Source organism: Balaenoptera acutorostrata, chromosome 19, assembly GCF_949987535.1.
Source record: "Balaenoptera acutorostrata chromosome 19, mBalAcu1.1, whole genome shotgun sequence".
Taxonomy (NCBI): Eukaryota; Metazoa; Chordata; class Mammalia; order Artiodactyla; family Balaenopteridae; genus Balaenoptera; species Balaenoptera acutorostrata.
Genome location: NC_080082.1, coordinates 53,327,882 through 53,354,872, shown reverse-complemented (window position 1 = coordinate 53,354,872; position 26,991 = coordinate 53,327,882). Strand labels below are relative to the sequence as shown.

Here is a 26,991-nt window from a genome sequence, read left to right as displayed (position 1 = left end):
TTCAACAGCCCTCTGGGGAAGGGAGTATCATTTTCTAGATGGGGAAACAGGCTTTTGTAGGACTGTTATTTGCCTAAGACCACACAGCATGGAAGTAAGTGGGGTCTGCAAATGACCCCACTTACAAACCAGAACACACACACACACGACTTTTGACCACACACACACACACACGACTTTTGACCAAACAGCTTTTTATTGAAAGACCGTAACACAAAAGAAAGCTGGGGAAGGTAGAGTACAAGAAGGTGGGGACCCTCCCTGTCGACTCTACTCTGATTCCCATGAATATCAGGGAGGGAAACAGGAACCCAGAAAGGAAAATAAATCCTCATCAACCCGGCTAGCCCTGCTCCAGGGCCCAGATCCTGTGTCAGAGCCAAGGGCCAGGGAAGGAAGGAGGGACACTCTCCATCTGCCAAATTCATCTGCCAAAGTCCACCCTGCCTGCCTCAGGCCTCCAGGAGCTTCCCCAGGAAGCGGAGGTTGAGGATCTTGAGCTGTTCATCCAGGTCCATGCGGACTATGCCATCCTCGCCATCAATGCTCAGCAGGACACCTGTGGCTTCCCGATCCTCACCCAGGATCACCTTCACCTGGGGGGGGGGCGGGGATAACACGACACATGGGGTCACAGTCCTTGGCAGCAGCCCAATGCCCCCACATCCCTTTGTCCCTTACCTTGTTGTTCTTGGTCGGGGTGATGGGCTCCAGGTGCTCACTGGAGATGCTGACAACCTTCTCGCTGTCCTTCAGGTAAACGGAGCACATGCCTCCCTGGGGGTGGGGACAGCCTGGTCAGCCTGGCCTGCTCCCAACACAGGACTGATACCCCCCCCTCAGGGGACATAGGATCAGGGCTTATTCTAAGAAGTCACTTTCCCAAAGTGACACAGGGGCAGGAAAGGTGAAGGCTGGGCCTGGTTCCAAGGCCTGGGGTCTGTGGTGTATGGGGGCAGGGTGATCAGATCAGCAAGGGAAGCACCAGCATGAAGCTAACTTAGGCCAAAAGGGAGACTGTTTCTCAGGCTCTTGACTCATCGTGCCCCAAACTGGCCTCAGTTTCTTCCCCCCACTAGCTCCTCCTCCCGGGTCCCCGTCTCCAGGATGGCCCCATGGTCCCCGGCACCAGCCAGAGCTCTAGACCTCGTCTTAGTCAGCAACTTCACCAACAACCTCCAGCTCTGAGGCCTGTCCATTCAGCCTCCTGAGGGTCTCTCCCACCTCCCTCCTTCCTCTCCTCCCCACAGCCCTGTAGTGCAGCCTGACCTCCCTCTGGGCTCCCAGCCCCTGATCCAACTATGACAGAGCAACATAGTGAATTGATTCCAAACCACAGATCTGATCCCACCACTCCCCTGTTTAGATTCCTCCACCACCCACCACTGCCCTCAAGACACAATCCAAGTTCCCCAGGCTGGCATGTGACCAGCTCCAACCACTCCTCTGGCCTCATCACTCACCTTCCCCATTGAATCTTTATGTTCCAGCCACAATGAAGAGACTTCAACCCCCCAAATGTGCCAGGCTTTCCCTCACCTCCAGGCCTTTGCACGTGCACTCTATCTGGAACACACTCAACCCCTTCCCCGGCCATTTCTCTCGGCTTACTCCTGTTCATTCTTCAGGTCTCAGCGCAGATGTCACCTTCTCCCGGAAGCCCTCCCTGATCCCTTCCAAAGTTGGATAAGGTGCCTCCCCTGGGTTCACATAGCTCCCCTTGCCCTCTGGGCTTCCCATATCCCAGCTCTGGCCACTTGGGCTGTCACTGTCTGGAGACATGTCTGTCTCCCCCACTGGAATGTGAAATCTGTGAAGGTAGGGCCTGGAGCTGTCTTCCTCTCTGGTGTTTAATTAATTCAATTAATATTTACTGAAGGGCCAACAAGGTGTCGTCCCTCATCTAGGAACTGGGCCTACTTGGGAAGAAAATATAGGCTTGGTAATCAAAGAACCACACCAGGGTAAACTTTAAGCTTTTAAGCAGGTAGATAACATGAAAAAGAATTACATGGACCCATAAGAGACAGATCTGAGACAGCCCAAGTGCTTTCTTGAAGGATGAGTAGGAGTTAACTAGACAAAGAATAACAGGAAGAGAGTTCTAGACAGAGGAAAGTAATAAGCAAAGGCCCTGAGGCTGCAGAGAATTCAGTGACTGAGAAGAATGGAGAGAGGCCAGCAGAGCTGGAGCTGGGAACTCCCGGGGGCGTGGGTGCCCGGCGCTAAGCCGAAGCCTGGCACAGAGGAGCACTTAGTCCATGTTACTGAACTGATCTCAGATGAGTGTCAAAAAGTAACCACACTCCTGGCTGCCAGTCACTGTCCCAGGCCGGTGGGGGCCCAGCCATGAGCACAAAATGCAGAAGTCCCTGCCCTGTAGAGCTTACATGCCAAACCTTTCCACATCTATTTTTCCAGCTATAAATGAGTACTGGAAAATGGGGATAGCCAGTTACAAAGAAAACAGAAAACAGTAACCAGAGAGACTGGGGACCCCAAAGCAAGGGATGCCCGCCCGTCCACCAGCCTGGGCCCCACTTACCGTGACACTGCGGATGACGCCTGTCTGCCCCACCACTTGGGTATCCAGGTAGGTGTCCCGCACCTTCACCTGGATGTCAGTGGTCACCCAGTCGCTGGAGTTCTGCTCAATGCCTGAGCCTGGTGTGTGCGGGTTGTAGCCACCAGGGGAGGGAGCTCCAGGTGTCATCGGACTATAGCCAACAGGGCTCGGGCTGGGGCTGGCCTGTAGGGAAAAGGGATGGGGTCATTGGGAACGGGTTATTTGGCCTGGTTGTCCCTATAGGCCCAAGGCCCATCCTAGCCCACCACCCTCAAGGGCATGCCAAGTGAGCAGTACCTGATAGGCCATGGGCGAGGGGGTGGGGTGGTAGCTGGCTGGGGAATGGGTGTTCTGGTAGCCTGCTGGGCTTGGCGCCACCTGGTGGTAGCTCTGGGGGCTGGGGCTGGGCTGGTAGGAGCCTTGCGGGGAGGGGGCTGCATAGGGGGAGAACTGATCTGTGTTGTACCTGCAGAGACAAGGAGAAAGAGGGGCATTAGTTGGGGGCGTTAGAAGGGGAGAGAAGGAGGTGGTGGCAGTGGGGAGGGTTTGGGCAGCGGTTGATAAGGGCTAGCCCCAGTGGACTCACATGGCTGGTGTCCCTGGCGTCTGCGGGTTGTACTGCGGGTTGACCTGCGGGGATGAGGGGTCTGGGTAGCCAGGTGTTTGGGGATTGGGGGTGCCCCCATAGGCCTGTGGGGATGGGGTCGGCTCATCATCGAACGCGTACTCATATTCTTCCTCAGCCCTGTTGGGGAGAGACGTCTGTTGAGAATGACTGTGGTGATCGCAATGATATAGCAAATGCTTCCAGAACAGCACTGAACACCAGGCAAAACCAAGGCAACTTCATCCTCACAAACAGCCCCATCCAGGGGCCTCCATTTCACAGGTGAGGAGACTTGGGAAATAGAGATGAGGCTGCCCAAAGTCACATGACCAAGATCACACAATTTGTCTCCAAGCCCAGGTCTTGACCACAGCATGCTACTATGATGGGAGCTGGAGAGATTACTTTGCCCCCAGCCCCAGCCTTGCCTACCCCTTCACATGACCAGCCTGGGGCTGGGAGCAGAGAACTCAGGGTGGACTACACAGACCCGTCCATCCCACAGAAACACAGCAGACCCATTCACGCACATGGGCACACACACCCAGTGGCTCAGGGAACCCTGCCCCAGCCCCCAGCTCCTGGCCCTCACCGTGATGGTGTGTTAGGATTGTTGGGGTCCCAGGCCCCACTCTGGGCAGGAGTGCGGCTGCCATCATGCAGGGGCGTCTGAGAGCCGTAATGCGGGGTGCGACTACCTGGAACGGGAGAGATGTGTGTCCATCAGTTCTGTCCTGGCTCCAGATCCCCCCACATTGCCCCTCATCCCTGTCCCCTGGGAGTGCTCACCATCCTGGAGAGGCGTCTGAGAGCCGTACATGGGCGTGCGGGAGCCAGAGCCATACATGGGCGTCTGGGAGCCATACATGGGTGTCCGCCCATAGGTCGAGGTCATGCCGCCTGGGCGCCGTGAGCCCCTGTAGACACAGAGAACAAGTGGGGTGAGTAGGGCCCTTGCACCACCCAACAACCTCCCTCCCAGCCCTGCCCTGGCCCGTACACCGTGGTGAGGCGTTGACGGTCCACTGAGATGGTCTGGCAGGTGGAGTGCAGCTCCACACGGGCTGTGGACTCCGTGGCATCTTTTACCACGCCAATGTAGCCTGGTGGGGAGGCAGGAGGTCAGGCCAGGTGGCTCTCCTTCACCGTGCCCCTCCCCAGGCCTCCACATGGCCTCGCAGGTCACCTTTGTAAGGCCCCTGGGAGATGCGCACAGTCTGGCCGATGAGCTCGTTGTCTCTCCGTCCCCGGCCCCTGCTCATGCCGCCACTGCCGCCGCCCGGGCTGCCAAAGCCACCACGCTGACCTGGGGAAGAAGACTGTCACGAGTCCCCGGGGCCATCCTCTCATGTGCTGTGCCCACAGCCAGGGTACCCTCCAGCCCCCTCTTCCCCTGACTCCCTCCACCCTTGGGTTAGGAGGCTCCTCTGGGGGCCCCCCACCACAGCCCTGGGCTTTCCCATCACAGCCCTAACCACCCTGGGCTGCACTGTGGTGGGGGGGTCGGGTCTCCCCTGGGCTGTGAGCCCCATCATGGTCGGGCCAGCCCAGAGCAGACACTCAGTGAGTGTGGGCTCAACAGCCTCTCTCTTCCACCCCCCAGACATATCCCCACCCCAAATTCCCCTCACCTCCAGCACTGGGGTGCATGGGGCTGCTGATCCGGGGGCTCATAGGGGCAAAGCCACCTACTGTGAAGTTGGTCACATCTCGCGGCTGGGGAAAGGGCAAGAAGTGAACTGGAAGGCAGGGCCTGGGTGACAGGCTCCCAGCCCCTGTACCACACTGCCTGCTGCCATCTGGGAACAGTTCCTGCTTGAACCTGCCCAGCAGCCATGCCTCCCTCCTTCTGGTCACAATGCCTCAATTTCCCTTTGGGAAAACAGTCACCCCTATGCCATTGTGGGCCTGTCAGTCAAGAGGCCCAGGCCTCCCTTGGGCAAGGAGTGAGACTAAAATGTAGTAGTCAGGAATTTAAACCCCCAGTGACACAGAAACTGCAAGCCATGGGAATTCAGCATTCCACCTGCAGGGCCTGAGAAAACCATCTCCTGGTCCCAGCTCCCCAGATCCCAGGTTTGATTTCCTTTCTGATACCTGGTTCTGTACAACTTCCCTACAAATCCCACCTCAGGAACTTTGCTTTCCCCTGAGACATTCAGATGGCTCTGTGACCCTTCCTTCAGGTCTCTGCTCAAATGCCACCTCCTCAAGGAGGTGAGTCTTTCCTTAACCTCCTCTATGTAAAGCAGCAGACCCCATCATTCTCTATCTCCTTATCCCGTTTTATTTTTCTTCATAGTCTTGCCGTCAGCCCCAGCTGTACTATGCATGTATTTATTTATCTGTTCATCTCCAGAGCAGCAGCACTAGAAGGGCAGAGATGTTTCTGTCTTGTTCACTGCCGTACCTCCAGTGTCAAGCACCTAACAGGTGCACAATAAAACTGAATGAACAAATGATTTGGTAAATAGCTCAGTATCCCAATAACCCTTTTTTTCCATACTCTGCCAAGGACCTGACACTGACACCTGCCCTCCTAATCCTCCACAAGCCCATTCTTGTCACTCCTGGGGCCAGGGTAGGTCAGAGAGCCGAGTCAGGTAGCCAACAGACAGGGTGCCACCATGCCTGCCTCACCTTCGAGCCCCCTGCCAGCACCAGATGGCGGGTCTTGCAGACAAACATGCCCCCGTTCTCTACCAGTTTCTTGCAATGCAGGAAGGCGAAGCTGCGGAAGAGATGGCGAATCTCGCCCTCCCGGCCCTGGATGGGGAAGGACAGTCACTCTCGTGGCCATGTCCCACCCCAACTCTTTCAGAGGTGACAGACGGGCAGGAGCTTATACTCACTGAGTGGGGGCCATCAATGACCTTGACAATGTCTTTCACATGGATGTTGTTCTGCTCTGAGTCCAGGGCCACGGCAAAGCGGTTGTCCTTCTTCCGGGTCACAGCCTGGTGCCTGACAGTCACCACCTTCCCATACATGTTCAGCACCTATGGAGGGAGGGAAGGGGATACTGAGGAGATGAGAGTAGAAAGGGGTGATGGGGAGCAGGGCTCCCCTACAGTGGGATGATTCTTCCTGTAGGAGACTGTCCCAAGCTCTGCAGGGCGTCTAGACTCCCTGACTCTGGGGCAGGTAATGTCAGGGAACCACCCCCCAGGCACTGGGTCAACCGAAAATGTCCCCAGTCATTCCACAACACCCTCTGGGAGGCGCCTCCATGGCAACTGAGCATCAGGGACCTGAGAGATGAGCAGAGGAACAGATGTTAACATAATAGCTAATGTCTACCCATCACTCTGTGCCAGACCCATGCTCAATTCTTCACACAAGATTTCACTGAGGCCTCAAAATTTCCCTCTGAGATGGATGCTGTCTCAATTCCCATTTTACAGAGGAGAAATCTCAGGCCCAGAGAGGGTAAGTTACTAGCCCAGGGTCATACAGCACAGAGCAACAGAGCTGTGAATCCAGAGCCCAGTGTCCTAAGCATTTACGCTCTGTGGCTCCCACACGCACGGTGAAGGGGAGGAAGGCACCGGCAGCACCCAGCCCTTGAGAAAGCACCGAATGCCTGGGTACATATCTGGTATCACGGATTCAGTCACAACTAACGAAGTATGTGCTACTGCTATCTTCTTTTTACAGGGCGTGATACTGAGGCACAGAGAGGGTAAATGACACGCACTTGCCTGATATCACACAGCCGGCCATGGGTGACAGAGCCAGGTCTGCAACCCTGAGCAGTCTGGGATCTTAGCCACCATGCTCGGCCACCTCCCAGGATGAGGAGCTGGAGGGAGAGGAAGCCCCTAAAGTAAGCCTGCCTCTGTGTGCAGCACACACACCTGGAAGGTCTCCCGCTCCAGTCGCACGATGACACCCACGGTCTGGGGGTCCAGCTGCACCAGCTCCCCCCATTCATGCTGGCCCCCGACATCCACACCTGATGCCGTCTCCGAGCAGAGCTGCAGGTCCCGGGGGAGCACCTTCAGCTGTGGGAGATGGGAAAGGGTGAAGCAGGGTCCACGTGGCTCATCGGCCTCGGTCTCCTCCTGGCACACCCACCCCGCTCCCAGCCTTCCGCTAGCTACCTCGTGCATGGTGAGGTCAGAGAAGAGGATGACGAAGTTCTCCTCCACCCGCACAATGAGGCCTGTGTCGCCCTCGAACCGGCCGGCAATCACCTTCACGTGGTCCCCCATCTTGAAGTACTTCCGAAGTTCCTGGGCCGGGAACTCCAGCATGTCCTAGGGATTGGGTGTGAGGACAACGAGCAAGTCAGGGCAAGTCACCACAACCCACCTGTCTACCCATCTTCAGATTCCACTCGTAGTCTCAGAAAGACCCTGGCCAAAACCCACTCCAGGCTCACACCCCCAACCACAGACTACCCCAGGCCACCTGGACCAACCTCAGCCTACCCCGGAGACTCAGGATATCAGCCTGGACAACCTTTACCCTGCACAGAGACAGCCTGTCCCCAGGACATATGACACCAGACTAGACACCTCCTCAGACCCACCTGGAGACAGCCTCACCCCAGACACACCATGCTGGGCCTAGACAAGCCTCAGACACAACCACCCCTAAGCAAACTAAAACCAGTGACCTCAAGATTACTCCACGGTTTCGTCATGCCCTCAACCCACCACGTACATACAGGCAGCATGGTACCCACCTTGAGGTCCTCGTGCTTGGGCATGATGGTGATCTTGTTGCCATCCACGCTGAGGATCTTGCCCTGCAGGTTGATGAGCTCACCCTCACACACCTCCACGTTGTCCCCAGGCTGGAAGTTGTGTTCCCGCTCCTTCCCTGCGGGGGGAGGCACAGGGCTAACTTGAGGGCTGCTCACCATGGGCCGCCCCCTCCTTGACCTGGGTTACTGACCGGGACCAAATACCTGTGCTTTCAGTCACCACCTCGAGGTCGATGCCCTCTGGCTGGTCCTCAAATTTCTCCAGCTCAGAGAGTGTGGGCTTCACACCCTCTGTGATCTGAGCCCCAAGAGACAAGAGGAAGAGAAGGAAGTGGATGAAAGTCAGCGTCACAGCCCAGCTGAGCGGACTGGAGAGATGGTGAGATTAATCCCCTGGGGATACTCCTAACTTGAGGATCCAAGACAAGCCCAGATAACCCACTGCTCTGGGGCCTGGACTGCAGGAGGGAGAAAGCTTGGCCTCCCCGCTTCCCACCGCCATTAGCACGACCCCCTCTGGGACCCTCACCACAGCAGACATGGCAAAGCTCTTGAACAGAAAGCCCTTCCGGCTGTAACGGTTCCCCTCGAAGATGAGGAAGTCACCATCAGAGGCAACGTCACCCCCCAGGGACCTGGGAGTTTGTGGGGGAGAGAACATTGGAAAGGGAGGTTAAGGGAGAATCTTGCTGTACCTCAGTCTCCTCTGCTGGCAAAAGGGGAAAAGGACACAGGATGCCTGAGCGATCCCCTCCCAATACACATCCCTTGGCGAGAGTGACCTCTCACAAAGCCCGAAGGCCCCGCCTCAACGGAAGGGCGCACAGCACCCACCTTCTTGCACCCTGCTGCCCCCCCGTCCCTGCTTTATTTTCCACTACAGCAAGTTTGACCCATTTTCCTAACTAGAATGGCAGCTCCAGAAGGGGGGAACTTAGCATCTTTTATTCACTATTTCCCCTATACTAGGGCCTGGCACACAGCAGGCACTCGGTGAGTACTAGCTAGACAAAGTATCAGACACTGCTAACAGTTAACACTCACAGACACATATGACCTCACTGACTCCTCCCCAAAGCCCATGACATCAGTAGTATGAGCCTTGTTTCCAGGGAAATGAGAGAATGAGGCTCAGGGAGGGCACACCACATGGCCAACATGGCCGAGACCTTGAGTCTGAGAGTCAAGATTCAGATGCAGGGGGGCGGGACTCCCAAGCCTGTGCTTAACTCTACTGGCCCTGCATGTGGGACAGGGGGACCTTAGTTCCTGCCCCATGCTTCTAGAGCGGGGAGGGAAAGCCTGCCCCACTCTCAAAAAGGGAGCGTTGGGGAGCAGGCTGAGCTCCTCCTGCCAATTGCTCAATCATCTTCTCATTCACATGGTACATTTGGCAAGAGGCGAGACTGCTCAGCTGCGCATGTCTGGGCACTGCGTCAGACCGGCTACTGGAGGGCAGGGAAGGGTCACTCTAGTTTGTGCTCAGCAGGGGATGTCCAGACGGGTGGAGACCAGTGGTGTAAATGAGTCCAATTCAGGCATGTGAAGTATTAATCTGGCCTGGCCGGGAGGTATTAGCCCAGCCTGGCAAATCAAAGGGCTCATTCTACAGTCCAGCCTTTAACAGAATGAAAAACTGGCTACTCATGATGCGTTTCCGGAACAGGACCAGAGGAAAAGTGTCACTGGCTCTTGTTTCTCCACCTCCTCCTCTCCTGCCCTCCCGCTGGAGCCCCCGGCAGCCCTGGAACACTGGAAACCCTGGGCTGCTCCAATGTTCTATCCAGCGGGGAGGGGGAGGGAGACACCCTGAGTGGAAGGGGCTCTGTACCCACAACTGAGGTGTCCAGGCATCAGGAGATGAGGGTAAGAGACTTTATAAAGCCTGATGTGTCAATAAATCTCATTTCAATATGTGACACCATTAATCACACTTACTAGGTGTCAAGTGTTGTTCTGGGTACACACGCATATTAAATCATTTGAGTCTCAATACAATCCTAGGAAGCGGAGCTTACTATTATAATCTTTGCAGCAGAGGAAACCAAGGCACAAGGATGTTAAATAACGTGGCTAAGGCTACACGGCCCAGCTAACCACTCACAAACTACGGATGGCTCCGGGAGCCCAGCCCTGTCGGGGAACCTGCAAAGGCACATCCTACACCACAGCTCTGGGCACCCGGCCTGGCCCAGCCCAAGGACACTCACCTGATCTTTTCTGCATCAAACAGCCTCTGTGGAGGCCGCTTAAACTTCTTCCTTTTGGCAAACCAGTCTTTCTGTGTAGGAAAAGGGGCATGAGTAGGAAGGGTGAGGGACGAGGGCTTGGCCACCAGCAGGGGTATCAAGCACCCCCTCTCCCCACCGGCAGCACGTCCCCACGATACCAAGCTCATGCGGGCCTTGATGCGGTCGTAGTCGATGCGCGGGATCATCTTCAGGGAGATGGTGTTTTGGCTGGGCTCCACATAATCCACCTGAGAAGGCCAGACAGGTGGTCAGCAGGGGCCCAGCCCTCCCCTCCTGACCCCGGACACAGGAAGGGAAAGGAGATGCCAGGAAGGGCAAGGGACAGAGGGTTATGGGGAAGAAATGAAACCGTTGACAAGTCCCCCAAATTCACTCTCTAGCCTGTCTTCCCTCCATTCTGAAACTGAGTATCCACTGCCATCTTGACATCTCCACCTGGATGTCTAGAAGGTCCCGCACACCCAGCATAACTGCAACTAACCTCCTGATCGCCCCAAACCCACTCCTCTCCCCATCTTGTCCCTCTCCATCCTTCCTTCTGCTCAGGCACACAACGTGGGAGGCATTCTTCACTCCTTTTTTCCTCTTACACCCATATCCAACCTGGTAGCAAACCGGTCAGCTCTGCCTTCAAAAATTCTGACCTCTCCCCGCTCCTCTACTACTGCAGCCTCAGTCCTGTCCTACCATCACCTGCCACCTAGGCTGTGGCAGCAGTCTCCTCACTGGTCTCCCTGCTCCTGTGGCCCATCCAGTGTATTGCAGGGTTTCTCATCCGGGTAAGCCTTTGTTGTGGCGGCCGTCCCGCGCCTTGACAGATGTTAGCAGCACCCCTGGCTTCTAGCCCCTAGATATCAGACTCAACTCCCTCCCCAGGTGAAACAACCAGAAATGTCTCCATTCATTGTGCAATGTCCCCTGGGGGTACCCCTGCTTGAGAACCAGTGGTCTAGTCCCAATGCAGTCAGCAGCGTAATCCTATAAAAATCCAAGCCACGCTGTGTCCCTTAGAACCCTCCCATCTGACTCCAGTAAAAGCCAAAGCTCTAGGATGAGCCACAGGCCCCATTGCCTCCCTGAGCTCATCTCCTGCCACTCTCACCCTCACTCACTCTGCTTCGGCCAGTGACGGTCCTAGCTCATGGGCTGCCTTCTGCCACACCCCTTCCCCGAGAACTCCACGTGGCTCACTCCCTCACCACCTTCAGATCTTTACTCAACACGCATAGAACATGCACAGAAGATGGTCATCCGTTTCCTGTGTGCTCGCAACAAAGTCCAGACTCTGCTTCACCTGATCCGAGTGGGGTTCTGCTCTCTGCACTAGTCAGGGGGCTGGAAAGGACAAAGAGAAAGGAGGGGAGGACAGAACAGAGAGCCCTGGCCTCCTCGGCCGCCCCACCCCAGCCCAGCCCCGGGCACCTGAGCGATGTCGTCCTTATAGATGCCCCGCTTGAGGCGGACCCAGGATTTTGGTTTCAGGTTGGCCACCTCCTTCACCACTTTGAGCACATCTGTCATCTCCTTGATGGGTACCATCTGCTGGTTCCAGTAGCCAAGCCGCAGGTTGCCCACGCCCTCGATGGCCTGCTTCACATGGGTCTGCTTGTAGGCCTCCACGTAGATGTAGCCCTTCACATGCTCTGGTGCCACTACCGACTTAATCTGCAGGGGCTGGAGGGCCGAGCCAGTGAAAAGAGACAGTGAGACACGACTGCTGGTACCAGGAATGACCGCCACCTCAGCAGTCTCTCTTCTAGGAATTTATCCCACAGCAACATGTTTGTGCAATGACCCCAACACAGGGATATTCACTGTAGAGCCATTTAGCATAGAAAACAAACAAGACTGGAAATTTTTAAATGCCCCCAAACAGGGACTTATTAAGTTATGGAATAACCATACAGACATAACTCGTTTTACTGCTCTCTGGCTTTATAGCATTTTGTAGCTATTGTGTTTTTTACAACTGAAGGTTTGTGACAGTCCTGCAGGGAGCAAGTCTATCGGTGCCATTTTCCCAAAAGCAATTACTTTTTAGTTAAGGTATGTACATTGTTTTTTTTAGACATAATGCTATGACACACTTAATAGAATACAGTATAGTGTAAATATAACTGTTGCTTGCAGTGGGGAACAAAAAAAATTCATGTGACTTGCTTTACTATGATATTCACTTTATTGTGAGGGTCTGGAACCAGTATCTCCGAGGTCTGCCTGTACCATGAAATACAATGTAGTACTTAAAAAAACAATGAGATGGATCTATATGTAGTGACACAGAAAGATATCCAACATATGTTCTGTGGAAAAAGCAACTAGAACCAAAGAGAGCTGGAGGTGACTATACTAACAGCAGAGCAGACTTAAAGACAAAAATTATTACCAGAGACAGAGGACATTTAATAATGATAAAAAGTTCAATCCATCAAGAAGATATAAGAATTATAAATATATATGAACCTAACAACAGAGCCTCAAAATATAGGAAGCAAAACCCAACAGTAATGAAGAGAGAAATTGGTAATTCACCAATAATAATTGGAGACTACAATACCCCACCTTCAACAATGGATAGAACAATTAGAAGATCAACAAGAAAATAGAACACTTGAGCAACTCCACAAACCAACAAGACTTAACAGACATCTATAGCTAGAACACTGTCAAACAGCAGTGGAATTCTCAGGGTCACACTGAACACTCTCCAGGATAAACCATATGTTAGGCCACAACACAAGTCTCAAATGTAAAAGGACTGAAATCATATCAAGTATAATATATTCTTCAACCACACAGAATGAAGTCAGAAATCAAAGGAAATTTACAAGGTTCACAAATATGCGGAACACACTTCTAAGTAACCAGTGGGTCAAAGAAGAAATCGTAAGGGAAATTTTAAAATATTTTGAGATGATGAAAACAGAAACACAACATACTAAATTTATGGGATGCAGAGAAAGCCATGCTTAGAGGTAAATTTACAGCTGTAAACACCAACTTAAAAAAAATTTTTTTTCAAATCAATAACCTAACCTTCCACCTTAAGAAACTAGAAGAGAAAAAGGAAATTAATCCCAAAACAAGCAGAAGGAAGAAATAATAAAGATCAGAGTGGAAATAAGTAAAATAGAGGTTAGAAAAACAATAGAGAAGACCATCAAAACCAAAAGTTGGTTCTTTGAAAAGATCAACAAATTTGACAAACCTTTAGCCAGACTGACCAAGAAAAAAAAGAAAAAACTCAAATTACCAAAATCAGGAATGAAAGAAAGGACATTACTACCAACCAAACTTACAGAATTTTAAGGCATACTATGAATAACTGCATGCCAATAAATTAGATAACCTAAAGGAAATAAATTTTTCTGTAGAAAGACATAAATTACTACAACTGACTCAAAAAGAAATAGAAAATGTGAATAGACCTATACGAGGTAAAGATATTGAATAAGCAAAAAACATACACACACACACACACACACACACACACACACACACTCTCTCTCTCACACACACACACACCCCCAAAGCCCAGGATTAGACGGCTTCACTGGTGAAATCTACCAAACATCTAAAAAATTAATACCACTCCTTCACAAACTCTTCTAAAAAATAGAAGAGGGGGGAACATTCCCAATTAGTCCTATGAATCCATTATTACCCTGATACCAAAACCAGACAAAGACATCATAAGAAAACTACAGACCAACATCCCTTATAAACATAGATGCGAAAATCTTTAATGAAATAGAAGACCAAATCCAGCAACATGTTTTCATACAGTATGTGAATTATATTTCAATTTTTTAAAAAGCACCTAGTTTGTTTCTGTATTCGTTGTGATAGTGAAAAATGGAAACAACCTTATGTTTACTGTCATGGAAAGATGACTATGGTATTGACAAAAGGCTCTCTGCAGAATGATATGTATATAATACCATTTTATTTTTTTTAAATACCTATTTTTCAATATGCAGAGAAGACGGTCTAGAAAGACACACAAACCAACAGTAATTACTTCTGAAAAATGGGACTTGGGTATGGAGAGATTTTGGCTTTCATGATATGCATGTACCACTTCAGTCCCATCTCAAATGGGGTCACTAGAATCTTGCCCAGGGCACAGGGTAGAAGTTTGAGCACATTCAAAATCATGATTTGCAAATCCTGCAACTGTCCATTTGGTCCCACTGACACACACCCACTGTTTCGGCAGGTAAAAGCTATGCACTCAGCCTAACACAAATCATACTCAGTGAGAAAGTTACCAACCAGCACGTCCTGGTTCCAAAACTAACAATTATGCCTATGACATAATTACATTTACTGAACACAAGCTGCAGAACAAGTCCCAGTTAAGGGTTGGACATATTCAAAGATACTTAATCCTAATGATGCAGAGGGGCAAGCAAGGGGTGCAACAAGGGGAAGCGGCTTGATAGAGGTCACACAGCAAGGAAGCAGCAGGGGCAGGATTCAAAACCCAGGAGTTTAAAGAAAGATCTGTGCCCTATGCAGCATCTGCTGCCTTGCACGCAGGTGGCATTACTTCATGTTTTGTGTGTTGTGTGTGAATGAGCCCTTAAGGGGCAGGGACCAGCTCTGGCATGGTCACGGCTGTATCCTCAGTATCTCCCAATGCCGGGACCAGCCCAGAGGAGGGGCTCAGCAGATTTTGATAACTGAGTGAAAGAGAGAAGGAAGGAATTCTCCTCCCAAAAGGCCTGTTCTGTGATGCACTTAGCCATACTGCCCTATGGTAGGACTCCCAACCAAATAGTAAGAGGGTGACAGCTGCCCACCAGGGTTGGTGAACAGGCAGAACTCGTTCTCAGGCAGAAAAGGCTCAGGGAGCTAGATGGCTGACTTCCAGAGGGGTGCAGAGGCTGGGGAATCCTGCCAGAAATGCAGAGAGAATGAAGACAGTACCTCTGTCAGGCATGAAGAACACTTTGATCCAGAAAGTGGTCATTTTCTAGCTGAAGCAGCTCACCTAACAGGCAGTGCTGCTCAGCGCAAGGGGTACCTGGTACCCCTGAACCTGTACTGTCCCTCACTCTGGGCTTTACCTGTCTCTCACCCACAAGCTGCCTGCCTACCCGACTTACCGTGTCTGTGAACTGGTAGGCAATGAACTTGCGCATCAAGGAAATGGCTGTGGCCCGTTCCTCCCCAATCTGGAAGAAGAAAGGCAGACTTAAGAGAAATGACAAGATGGAAAACAGGACATAGAAAAGGGGGCAGGAGACAGTAGCAAGAAAGACAGAGTCGGGGGAGGGCAAGAAAAGGGTAGGGGATTAAGAGGTACAAACTACTATGTATAAAATAAAATAAAGCTTTAAGAATATATTGGGGCTTCCCTGGTGGCGCAGTGGTTGGGAATCTGCCTGCCAGTGCGGGGGACACGGGTTCAGGCCCTGGTCTGGGGGGATCCCACATGCCGCGGAGCGGCTGGGCCCATGAGCCACAATTGCTGGGCCTGCGCGTCTGGAGCCTGTGCTCCGCAGCGGGAGGGGCCGCGATGGTGGGAGGCCCGCGCGCCGCGGTGAAGAGTGGCCCCCGCTTGCCGCGGCTGGAGAAGGCCCTCGCACAGAAACGAAGACCCAACACAGCCATCAATAAAAATAAAATAAATAAAAAAACAAAAAACAAAAAAAACATCTGATTGTAAAAAAAAAAAAAAAAGAATATATTGTACAACACAGGGGACATAGCCAATATTTTCTAATAACTATAAATGAAGTATGTTTAAAATATTGTGAATCACTATGTTGTACACCTGAAATTTACATAATATTGTAAGCCAACTATACCTCAATGAAGAAAAGAAAGAAAGAAAGAATCATCAGTCAAAAAAGATAAAGTAAGACAGCGGGAATTCCCTGGCAGTCCAGTGGTTGGACTTGGCGCTCTCACTGCCAGGGGCCTGGGTTCGATCCCTGGTTGAGGAACTAAGATCCTGCAAGCTACGTGGCGTGGCCAAAAAAAAGATAAAGTAGGAGAGAGAGAGGAGCAAGAGAGGTGGAGAGATTACAGAGCAAGAGTAATAGCCAGCAAGAAAAACAGGGAGGAGACACTGAGGGAGGGAGGGAGGGAGAGGGGAGGAGAGGAGGAGGGTGGGGGGCGGGGAGAGAGAAGGATGTAGAGGCAGACAGAAGGAAGAGACTGACAGATCAAGGAGACCCAGGAAAGACAGAAGGCGAGTTCCCCCCAACGAGGCCGCCTCTCCCATTCCCCTGCCTCCCCCAGGCCATGAGGCCAGAGCACACACCTTACATTTGACAGTCCACAGATTGGGATCCCTGACAGGAGAGGAAAAGCAAGCCTTTTAGTGAAACTGTCTCACCATGAAACATGCAAATCACCACACCCATCCTTCTTCCTCTCCCTCCACACCCTCTCCCTTCTCCATCCTTCCATCCATAAGCAGAGAGAAGGAGAAAAGTGCCAATCTGCCCCTCCCCTCTTTCCCCACCATCCACCACTCTGTCTGTGTGACACTGTGACCTGACTTATTTCAGGGAGTGAGCCGTGTGGGCATATCACCCCAGTAAAAGTTCCCACCTCGGCCCTCCTGTCCCACCCCCTTACTTGACTCCCGGGAGCAGCTGCTGCTGGGTGATGTCATCTGAGAGCTCATCGGATCCTCCATACACCCTGGAGAGAGAAGGGCCATCAGGAAGGAAGGGGTCTGTCAGACCCCGACCCTTCTCAGAAAGGAACCACCTGCTCCCAGCCTCCCATCAGCCCAGCCCACACCCTTACGTCTCTCCCACAGATGACTTTGCGTATTTCTTCATGTAATACTCGCCCAGTTCTTCTTCTCGCTGGTCCCTGGGGTGTGAGGGGGAAAGTAAACAAGAATTGAAGGTTGAGGAGAGGAGGGTGGGCTGACCTGCCCCCAAACCTCCCTTTCCCCTCACTGCTTACCTCCAGAGGTTTTGCAGGCGGCGAGCCCCGGAACGGTCTTCATCCAAGACAACATTGTCAATATTGGAGGCTGCAAAAAAAATGGGCAGATGGGGTGAGTAAGGGGAGATGAAGAGCAAGCAGGGGCCTGGAGAAAGCAGTGGGGGTTAAGGGGGTCAGAGGTGGGTCCTGGGGCAGCAGACACCTCACTGAGGAAGCCCCTAACCCTCACCTTCCTATTCTGGCCTACTCAGCATCCTGCTTCTCAGTGTCCTCCTTGGGGATGGGGCCCAGCAGTTGGGGACATCCAGCTGTTCCCCATCTCATCGCCACTGACTAAGCACATCCTGAACTCCGTCCCAGCCCCCCCACCCCTTCACCCTGCTACCGGCAACGCTCACACTCACACATACACGCACACATAAACACATACACGCTTTCCCAGGCCAACAACTGCTGGAGACCTGGCCCCAGACCCCCTGCCTCTGGACCCTACGTGAGTCAGAGCCCCCGGGGCCAGGGAGGGGTCAGGGGTGAGGGAGGGTGCCACAGGCAGGAAGGAGGATATGTCAGGATATGGGAGGAGGGTCGGGGAACCACACTTTTCAGGTTCTTACCTTCAATCTCTTCTACTTGGAGGAAGAGGAGGTGGTGGTGGTGGTGGTGGTGGTGGTGGTGGTGGTGGTGGTGGTGGTGGTGGGCGAGGGCAGACAAAGTATGAGCAAAATTATAGCAGCGAAATCAACCAATGGGTTGGGGGAAGGGGAAGGGAGGGACACAAGAAGGTTGAAAATCAAAAGTAAAGGCCAGGCACCAGGTGGTGGGGGGAGAAGCCGAAATGTATGAGGCGCACAAAACGGAAAATAACAGGGAAGGGGTGGCACTGGCCCAGGAAGTGGGGGGTATCTTGGGATAGAGCCTGTCCCACCCCCACAGCCCCCAGAAGGGATTCACTGGGGCCCTAGGAGCCCAGAGTCCTCTCCCCACAGCCCACATCCCCCCAACTCATGGGCCTAAAAGGAAAAGGGTGCGGAGCTGGCCTCTCTGGCAACGACAGAAAGAAGCAAGGTGAGGAGGGTGTGGGTTGGGGTGGTTCAGGGCATGGGGGGTGGGGATGGGCTCTCAAGACCCTCTCGGCCACACCCCCAGTGTCTCCCGGAGGTGGGGCCCACACACACCTTTCTCCAGGATGTCCTCTGCTCCATCCTCCCACTGGTCCTCATCCTCATACTCATCGTCCACATCTGAAACGGGAACACCAGGTGGTCAGGGGGGCATCCAGGGGAAAGATGACCGCATGACAACAGCTCCCAGGAAACATCTCTGGGCAACAGGCACTACAAATCCCCACCTCACAGGTCAGGACACTGAGGCTCGGACAGGTGAGGCTCTCACCCAAAGCCTCAGAACTGCTTCAAGTAGCAGGGTCAGGTCTAATGTGCAGATCCGCCTGACTCTAAAAGTCATCCCTCCCCCTACCACCCACAGATCCATTTTAAAAATAAGATAAAAATAAGCAAGCAGAAAAGTTCCCTCCCAACTATCAAGGGAAGGGAAAATTGGTATATAGATTTTTTTAATTTGTTTGTTTTTTTAAAGATAGGGTTTGTGGTTTGTTGGTTTTATTATTAGCTTACATTTGTAACAGCCAACCCTTATTGAGAGCGTACTGTGTGCCCTGCCCTCCTCTGAGTACTTCCCAAATTCCCCATTGAATCATCCTGGCAACCCTAAGGGAGGTACCACCATTGTTCTAATTTTACAGTAAGGGCTCTGAGACCCAGAGAGGTCACCTAACTTGCCTAAAGACTCTCAGCTGATACCTGAGAGGCAGTCTGGCTCCAGGGTCCATGCGCTTAACCTCTCCCCTACATTACATATACTCTTTTGTATGTATCGAATATTACACTAAAAACTGAAACAACACACAACGAAAAAATCCAAGTGTACAGAGGATGTAAGTGTACAGTGAGTCTCCCTCCCATTTCTAACCCCTTTCAGTCCCCTTTCTCAGATGTGACCAGCTTCTAGTCTAGAGATAATCTGACCTTATATAAGAAATGCATATAAATCGCCCACCACTATTTCCCTTCACACAATTTTTTTTTCTATAAACTTATTTATTATTTATTTATTTATTTTTAGCTGCATTGGGTCTTTGTTGCTACACACGGGCTTTCTCTAGTTGTGGTGAGCGGGGGCTACTCTTTGTTGTGGTTGCGTGCTTCTCACTGCAGTGGCTTCTCTTGTTGCAGAGCACGGGCTCTAGGCGCGTGGGCTTCAGTAGTCGTGGCACGCGGTCTCAGTAGTTGTGGCTCGCGGGCTCTGCAGCGCAGGCTCAGTAGTTGTGGCGCACGGGCTTAGTTGCTCCGCAGCATGTGGGATCTTCCCGGACCGGGGATCGAACCCGTGTCCCCTGCATTGGCAGGTGGATTCTTACCCACTGTGCCACCAAGGAAGTCCCCTTCCACACAATTTTTTAACACACTGATCTATCCCACCCTCTTTCTTAAAGCAATACTAGTAGCTTGGAGCTCTTCCATAGCAGCACACGCCTCATTATCTGTCCTATAGTTCATTATACCAAGCCCTTATCATCGATGGACATCTAAGTCACCAAACATTTGCAACTGCAAACAGGATTGCAGCAAGTGTCTTTGTTCTTGTATCCTTATGTACCTGTGGGGTGAACTCCTAAAAGGGAATTGCTGGATCTAGGGTCCTGGTGTGGTAGATGTTAATGGGCACCGCCACAGGCAGTGCTGAATGTCACTCCCACCAGCACCAAGTGGGTGTCCCTAGTGGCCCATATCTTTGTCACATGGCACGTTATCCATTCTCTTGATCTGAGCCCATCTGCTGTCTAAGACTTTCTCTCTAAGCAAGGACTCCCTCCCTCTCAGCCTTTCAGAAAAGGGCCGAAGCTCTCTGAGAACCAGGAACACCTAGAGCATCTCCTGCCCCTCTGTTCCCTGGTTTCCTCTCAGGTAAGAAGGTCCCAAGAAAATGAAGGGTGGTGTTCCAAGTCGCTCCTCTTTACCTGCGTGTGGGAAACAAGCACTCTCATGTATGGATGGTGGGAGTATCAAGTAGTGTGACTTTTTCAGGAGCTGATATTTGGCCAAAGATATCAAAAAGCTTTAAAAACATATGCATCCCCTTTGTCCAGCAATTTGACTTACAGGGATTTACCATGTAAAAAATCTGCCACATCTGTGTTAGATGAAAAAACTACATCTTCATTTTCACTAATCTCTAAGTGAAATTTATATTTACATCAATTATGTGCAATGGCAACAAACCACAGTAGTATTAGCCATGAAATCTGATATTTTCATAGCACAGTACAGCTATAGATACCTCAAAATATTACTCACAATCAGTGTTACTTCAAAATTAGATTCTTAACAGATCCTCCACTAAATCTTGTTATTTCAATGTGCTAAAAAAGAAGCACATACATCACAATGTTCTTTTAATATTTAGATACTGTATTTCAATATAATTGTTTTCTTTGGAATCCTATGTATTTTTTTAATGCATTTCAGAACGTGATTCTGAGGAGGGTCACGGAATCACACTTCCATAGGTTTCACCAGACTCCAAAAGGGGTCACGGTACAAAAAAGATTAAGAACGCCTGATCTAGGTAATAACTTGCATATGTGAGTCTAAATGTTATATGAAGATGTTCACGGCAGTACTGCTTATACTACTGAAAATTACAAACAACATCAACGTCCCACAAGAGACTGGTTCCATAAAGCACATCACAGAATGGAACAATGTGCAGCCATTGGAAAAAACAGATATTTCAACAATGATGATGATGATGATGATGAGAGCAGCTAAAATTTACTGAGTACCTGCCAAATGTTCAGAAAACTTTCAAGAATTAACTCATTTAACCTAAACTATCTATGTTATATCTACCTCCACAAGCATTGAACAGAAAAGCAGTTACAGAACAGCAGATACATTGTGGGTCTTTGTAACATAAATAATAACCCTGTTTTCTGAGGGCCTACTGCAGGCTGGGCATTACACTTTGGGCTGCCATCAGCTTGACGTGCTTTACATGCATAGTCCCCCAAATCCCCAAAATATCCCTGCTGAAGTAGGCAGAACTGCCTGTCCCCCTGTACAAGGGGGAGAAGAGGCTCAGACAGACAGGCAGCAACTTGCCCAGGGCCACATGGAGAAAAGAGCAGAGCGAGGCCAGAAGGGACCTGCATCTGTCAGCCTCCACTACCCTGTCCAGCTGCCTACTTCTAGATCATCTGAACTTTTCACGATTAGTAGTTTTTTCAAGGAGGATAATGGCATTGTAACTGGGTTTTAAAAGGATCTATCTTATAGGAATACATATGAAATATTTTGGGGTTAAATTATGTATTTGGGATTGGCTTCAACATCATCCAGTGGTGGGTGGGAGTGAGAAGGAATAAGCAAAACAGGCGCAGCACTGAGCTGTTCACTACTGATGCTAGGTGATGGCACACAGGGGCTCCGTAAACTACCCTACAATCGTGTGTCTGACATTTACCAAAAGAAAATGTTTAAAAAGTACATTGGAGGGCTTCCCTGGTGGCGCAGTGGTTGAGAATCTGCCTGCCACTGCAGGGGACACAGGTTCGAGCCCTGGTCTGGGAAGACCCCACATGCCGCGGAGCAACTAGGCCCGTGAGCCACAATTACTGAGCCTGCGCGTCTGGAGCCTGTGCTCCGCAACAAGAGAGGCCGCGATAGTGAGAGGCCCGCGCACAGCGATGAAGAGTGGCCCCCGCTTGCCACAACTAGAGAAAGCCCTCGCACAGAAACGAAGACCCAACACAGCCAAAAATAAAAATAAATTAAAAAAAAAAAAAGTACATTGGAGAAATAGAACTGAAGGTGGAAGTCCAGCCTCTGCTCAGCATTCGCCAGCCCTGTCACATACCAGCCTCATCCAGAATGAAGCCGCCGTGGCGGGGTTTCTTGGGGGGCCGGTCATCATCTTCCTCCTCCTCTTCCTCATCATATTCCTCCTCCTCTTCCTCCTCCTCTTCTTCCTCAGGCTCTTCCTCCTTCTCACTACCTGCTGCACTCCGCCGCTCCTCCTCTACCTGCAGGGTCAGGTAGGGTTGGGGCACCAGTGTACTGAACCCCCCAAATCCAGACACCATGCTCTCCACCCCTAAATCTGACCTCAGCTCTGCCTGGACGATCACAGCCCCCTCTGCTCTGCATACATGCCCTTCCACCCTGGCCAGGCCTCCCTGGTAGCCATCCTATCTCAGTGACAGCACCGCCATCCACCCAACCAATATCTGGGAGCTGACCCCACCCCCAACTAGATCTCCTTGCTAGCCTCCACTGAGCCTTTCAATGTTATCACTGCATTAGGTCTGGTCCTTGGCTCTTGTCTCTGTCCGTGCTACAACTACCCCGGGCCATCTCATCCACCCCCTTGGCTGTGGTGGGCATCTCTGTGACAACGACTCCCATATCTGTTTCCAGTCTACACTGCTGCCAAGGCCGCTGACCGCCTCTCACAGCTAATTCTATGGACATGCTCTGGTCCTTACCTATAAGACCGCTCACACCACCGACCACTCTCTATGTAGGGAAACGCTCTTCCCTTGGTGTCTGCCACATCGCACTCTCCTGGCTTTTCTCCAACCTCTCCGCCTGCTCCTCTGCAGGCTCCCTTTACTGTGCTCACCTCTCAAATACTGGCTTCAATCACCAGGGTTCAACCAAGGGCCAACTTTCCTTCTCCCTCCATGCACTCTCTTCCTGGCCATTTTACCTTCCACGATCTCACTTACTGTCTCTGTAGATGACATCCCATCTGTCTCCAGTCCCCTACTTTTTTCCAGAACTAGAGACCCTCATGTGCCAGCAGCCTCCTGGATACCTTCCTCAGATGTCCTCTGAGCCCTTCACAACCACCATACCCCAAACTGGCCTCTGTGTCTTCCCCTAGACCTGTGCTTGCCTCCTCTAGCTCCCATCAGGTACCAAATTCTTGACCTTTCTGCTTTTTGAGCATCATCTCTTACAATCCGTCCCTTCTTCCCCATCTGCACAGCCCCTAGCCTAGGCTAGAACACTGCCCTCTAAATCTGAATCCTTGCCCCAGGTTCTTTGTTGTCTCTTGGCCTCCAATCCCTCTTTTTCATACAAACCACAAAAGGAAATGATCCACACAAAACAGTGTTCCCCAAACTTCAACCCTTCCCTCATTAACTTCAAGACTTCTTGCCATGTCCACATCGGTACAACCCATTTATCTAATATTTTCTTTAAATTCACTAAAATTTTTACATCCGAGGCAAACTTGTTTTGAAATGTTTCAGAAGTTAACTCTTTAAAGGTTAGCTAGTTATAAACAGAAAGTAACCGTAATGATAAAAGCAAAACAATGAAAACAATGTTACTAAGTCCCAACATGATATTGTTACCTGCTGCAGGCTAAGTCTAAGGCCTGTTCTCCCTGCCAAACACAGAGACTAGCAAATTTCAGAAAGGTGTTCAAGACACAGTAGCACTAAAGTGAAACTTTCTCCATGACCCAATTAAAAGACAGGGTGTGCAACTAAAAAGAAAATAACTTTCTCACTAAATGAGTCAATGTGGCTTCAGGTCTTATTCTTATTCCACCTAAAAGCACTTCTCATTACTCCCCACCTGGAAAACATCCTACACTCTTGGGAAACTATGACCTAAAGCACGAATCTGGGGGACTTCCTTGGCGGTCCAGCGGTTAAGACTCCACACTTCTGCAGGGGGGCACGGGTTCAATCCCAGGTCAGGGAACTAAGATCCCACATGCCGCACCATGAGGCCAAAAAACAAGAACAGACAAAACCAAAACAAAACAAAACAAAAAAACACGAATATGATCATTTGGTCCCCTGCTTAAAACACAGCCACGGCTCTCCGCTGCCCTCAGGTAAAGAAGCAGCTCCCCAGCAGCCTGGCCTGGGAGTGCACGCTGTGCCCTCTGCCTCTCCCTCTCACCCCGCCTCGCTGGGCTCCCCCTCCTAAATGCTAGGTTCCGGCCACACCGAACCACTTACAGCATGCTCTCATAGCACTGTCCATCATCCATCCTGGTCCTCAACATAAAAAGCCTTTCTCTTCTGCCTCTTGTTCATACTTCAATCAAAATACCCTCTCTTCCAGGAAGCGATGCCCAGGAAGTGATGCCTGCCCCCTCCCCACCAGGGAAAGTCAGGCATGTTCTCTGGGCTCACAACTCTCTGGGCTTCCTCCATCACAGCCCTGACCACCGAGAGCTAGCTCCCTAAGTGAAAGGCCCATGCTAGCTCAGGCATTGCTGGGTCCCTAACACACCACCCAGCCTGGGGCTGGGAACAGAAAATGACTTTAAAAAAATAAGGCTGACCCTTGAATAACATGGGGGTTAGGGGCTTCAACCCCCTGGGTAGTCAAAAATCCACACATAACTTATGGCCAGCCCTCCGAATACAAGGTTCCTCCGTATCCACGGTTCTGCATCTCAGGATTCAACCAATCTTGGATCATGCAGTACAATTTACTATTGAAAAAAAAGTCCACATATAAGCAGACCCAAGCAGTTCAAATCCGTCGTGTTCAAGGGTCAATTCTATTTGCTTAATACAGAATCCTGACTAGCCCACAACGTCCCTTACTTTAACAACTCAAACTACAAGAGGACCACAGCCTGACTTCTAGGAACCTTGTCATCATCTCCCTGGCTCAGTCCCAGCAGTCTTCTTTCCAAACCTGGCTCCGCATCCTCTGAGGAGATAGCTCTCACTACTATCTCTACGTTACCTCAGGGCTTGAACGCGCTCTTACACAGTCCGTCCTCAGCATCCCCTGGAGTAACCATCTGCTTATAAAACTACCTCCACCTCAAGACAGAGAGCTCATGAGGGGCTCATTACCACCAGGCTTTAACCACAAGCAAAGTGTCTTGAAGCCATGAGTCAGAGACCAAGGACTCAGTGAGACAGCTTCAAGTAAAGGCCCTTCGTGTCATCTTCCCTCTTGTCCCATTCCCACCATGGCAAGCTGAGGACTCCCCAAAGGACACAACAAGGATTGACAATCAAATGCCTGCAGAGGGCAAACAGGAAACGTAAATCAGTAGGGCAGCTCAAGGGAAACCTATGGCACTCTTCACCTACCTGATGTTTTCCAGAACACAGGTTTATGAAATCTTTCCTTTTCTTAAATCTGCATGATGACAAATGGCAATTAATATATTCCGGGAACTGGAGAGAATTCCCAGCTTTAAAGAGGGGGTGCCACTTCTTGAGAAAAGGGCTGCTGTGGGTGTCACTCAGGTTGCTGGCTCCTCCCATTGTCCCAGAAAAGCAAGAAAGCTTGATTTTTACATGAAATTTCTACAGGTGTTGGCAACTAACTTAAGCAATAAGTTAACGTTTCTATAATCATACTGCCATCTCTTTGTTTGTCTGTAATTGTTGCCTAAGTGTAAACTCTGTGAAGGCAGAAATTTGCCTTGCTCCACTCTCTCCAACACCTAGGAAGTATCTGGAACATAGCAATAGATGCTCAAACATTTACCTGTTCAACAAATGAGTAAATGAGAAATAAATAAAACAGGCTAATAGCTAATAAAATAATATTGAAATCAGGTATGTCCCAGGAAATGTTTATTTGGTTCCTAAAACAGTGACATTCAACAGACCCTTTTGGGTTGAAGCTAAAGTGATCCTTTCAAAATATTAGATCACATGCTTCCTTTGCTCAAAACCTTCTCATGGCTTCACCTCACTCAGTTAAGCACAAATTCCTCACCACAGCCTTTAAGATTCGACAAGATCTGGCTCCTGTTACTTCTATGTTGCACTCACTCTGATCCAGCCAAACCGAACTTCTTGTTACTTTTTGAACACCACAGACATGCTCCCAACTTTGCACTTGCAGTTCCCCATTACTGGAACACCCTTCTTCCACATGACATGCCTCACTCACTCACCTCACAAATCTTTTTCCAAATGTCACTCTCCCAGACTCACCATGATCACCCTACTCAAAGTGCAACCAGCACTCCCTATTCCCCTTCTCTACTCTACTTTTCTCCAGAGTGCCTTCTAGCTAACTAAATGATTTACTTCTCAGTTATGTTTGTTTACCTTCACCAGAGCAAAGAAAGATTCTAAAAATCTGTTTTGTCTACTGGTGTAGCCCAAGGGTAAAGAAGTGTTTCTAGCATGTAGTAGACACTAGAAGTATATTTCTGGAATGACTGAGCACACCTAAAAATAAAAACTAATAGTAAGTTCTTACTGTATGCCAAGTCCTTCAAACACATCACTTGTTATCTCACTGTACCTGGAACATCCCGGGCCTCCAGCACCTGAGCCTCTGCTTGACTTGGGCTTGCCTACTTCCCTGTCTCTCCCGACAACCTGGAAGCTCCCAGAGGCCAGAGCTCCTTCTGATCCCCGCTAAGCTCCCACATGGGCCGTTCTGCCCTGGTCCCGTCCCCAGGCGCAATGCCTCCCCCAGCGTCCCAGCCACAGACCTCGGCCTCCTCGCCGTCACTGCTGCGCTCGCTGTCCTCCTCCTCGGAGAAGTTGCTGTCTTCGCTGTCCGACATCTTCTGCTCGCAGGAAAAGACGGCGGCCTCAGCGCTTCCCCCAGTTCCGAGCCCCACCCCGAGCCTCAGTTTCCCCTCGGGTTCCCGGGGAGAAGAAAATCCCCTCAGCGCACTTCCGGCAGCCTCGTTCCGGCAACCGTGATCCCGAAAGGGGACCACCCCCCCACACGCCACCCGCTATACCTCCCGAGTCCCCGAATCCGGTCTCTACACCTCCTTGGCCCCCGGCGACCGGGCCTGCCACCACGGCCTCCAACCCAGCCGCTCACCGTTCAGGTGCCACCTCCGCCTTCGGCACCAGCCGCTGTTCACACGACGCCTGACTGAGATTGACGTGCCC

General features: G+C 51.0%; 1 protein-coding gene across 2 annotated transcripts; it reads right to left on the bottom strand.

Annotated features, from left to right (window-relative positions):
* Nucleotides 1-177: 177 nt before the first annotated feature.
* On the bottom strand, nt 178-26,991 carry SUPT5H (SPT5 homolog, DSIF elongation factor subunit). Of its 2 annotated transcripts, XM_057534482.1 has the most exons (30): nt 26,921-26,991; nt 26,577-26,654; nt 21,987-22,152; nt 18,227-18,292; nt 17,666-17,677; nt 17,070-17,139; nt 16,905-16,973; nt 16,731-16,796; nt 16,411-16,441; nt 15,248-15,316; nt 11,559-11,810; nt 10,274-10,363; nt 10,095-10,165; nt 8,414-8,519; nt 8,089-8,182; nt 7,864-8,000; nt 7,277-7,432; nt 7,031-7,177; nt 6,026-6,172; nt 5,814-5,939; nt 4,805-4,889; nt 4,360-4,479; nt 4,174-4,276; nt 3,963-4,090; nt 3,766-3,871; nt 3,153-3,311; nt 2,864-3,032; nt 2,546-2,749; nt 682-777; nt 178-596 (listed from the first exon to the last, which is right to left on the bottom strand). In XM_057534482.1, the coding sequence occupies exons 2-30, from the start codon at nt 26,649-26,651 to the stop codon at nt 453-455; spliced, it is 3,264 nt and encodes a 1,087-aa protein (XP_057390465.1). In that variant the 5' UTR covers nt 26,652-26,654; nt 26,921-26,991; the 3' UTR covers nt 178-452. The 2 variants fall into 2 exon arrangements, with proteins under 2 accessions (XP_057390465.1, XP_057390466.1); XM_057534483.1 differs by lacking the exon at nt 17,666-17,677.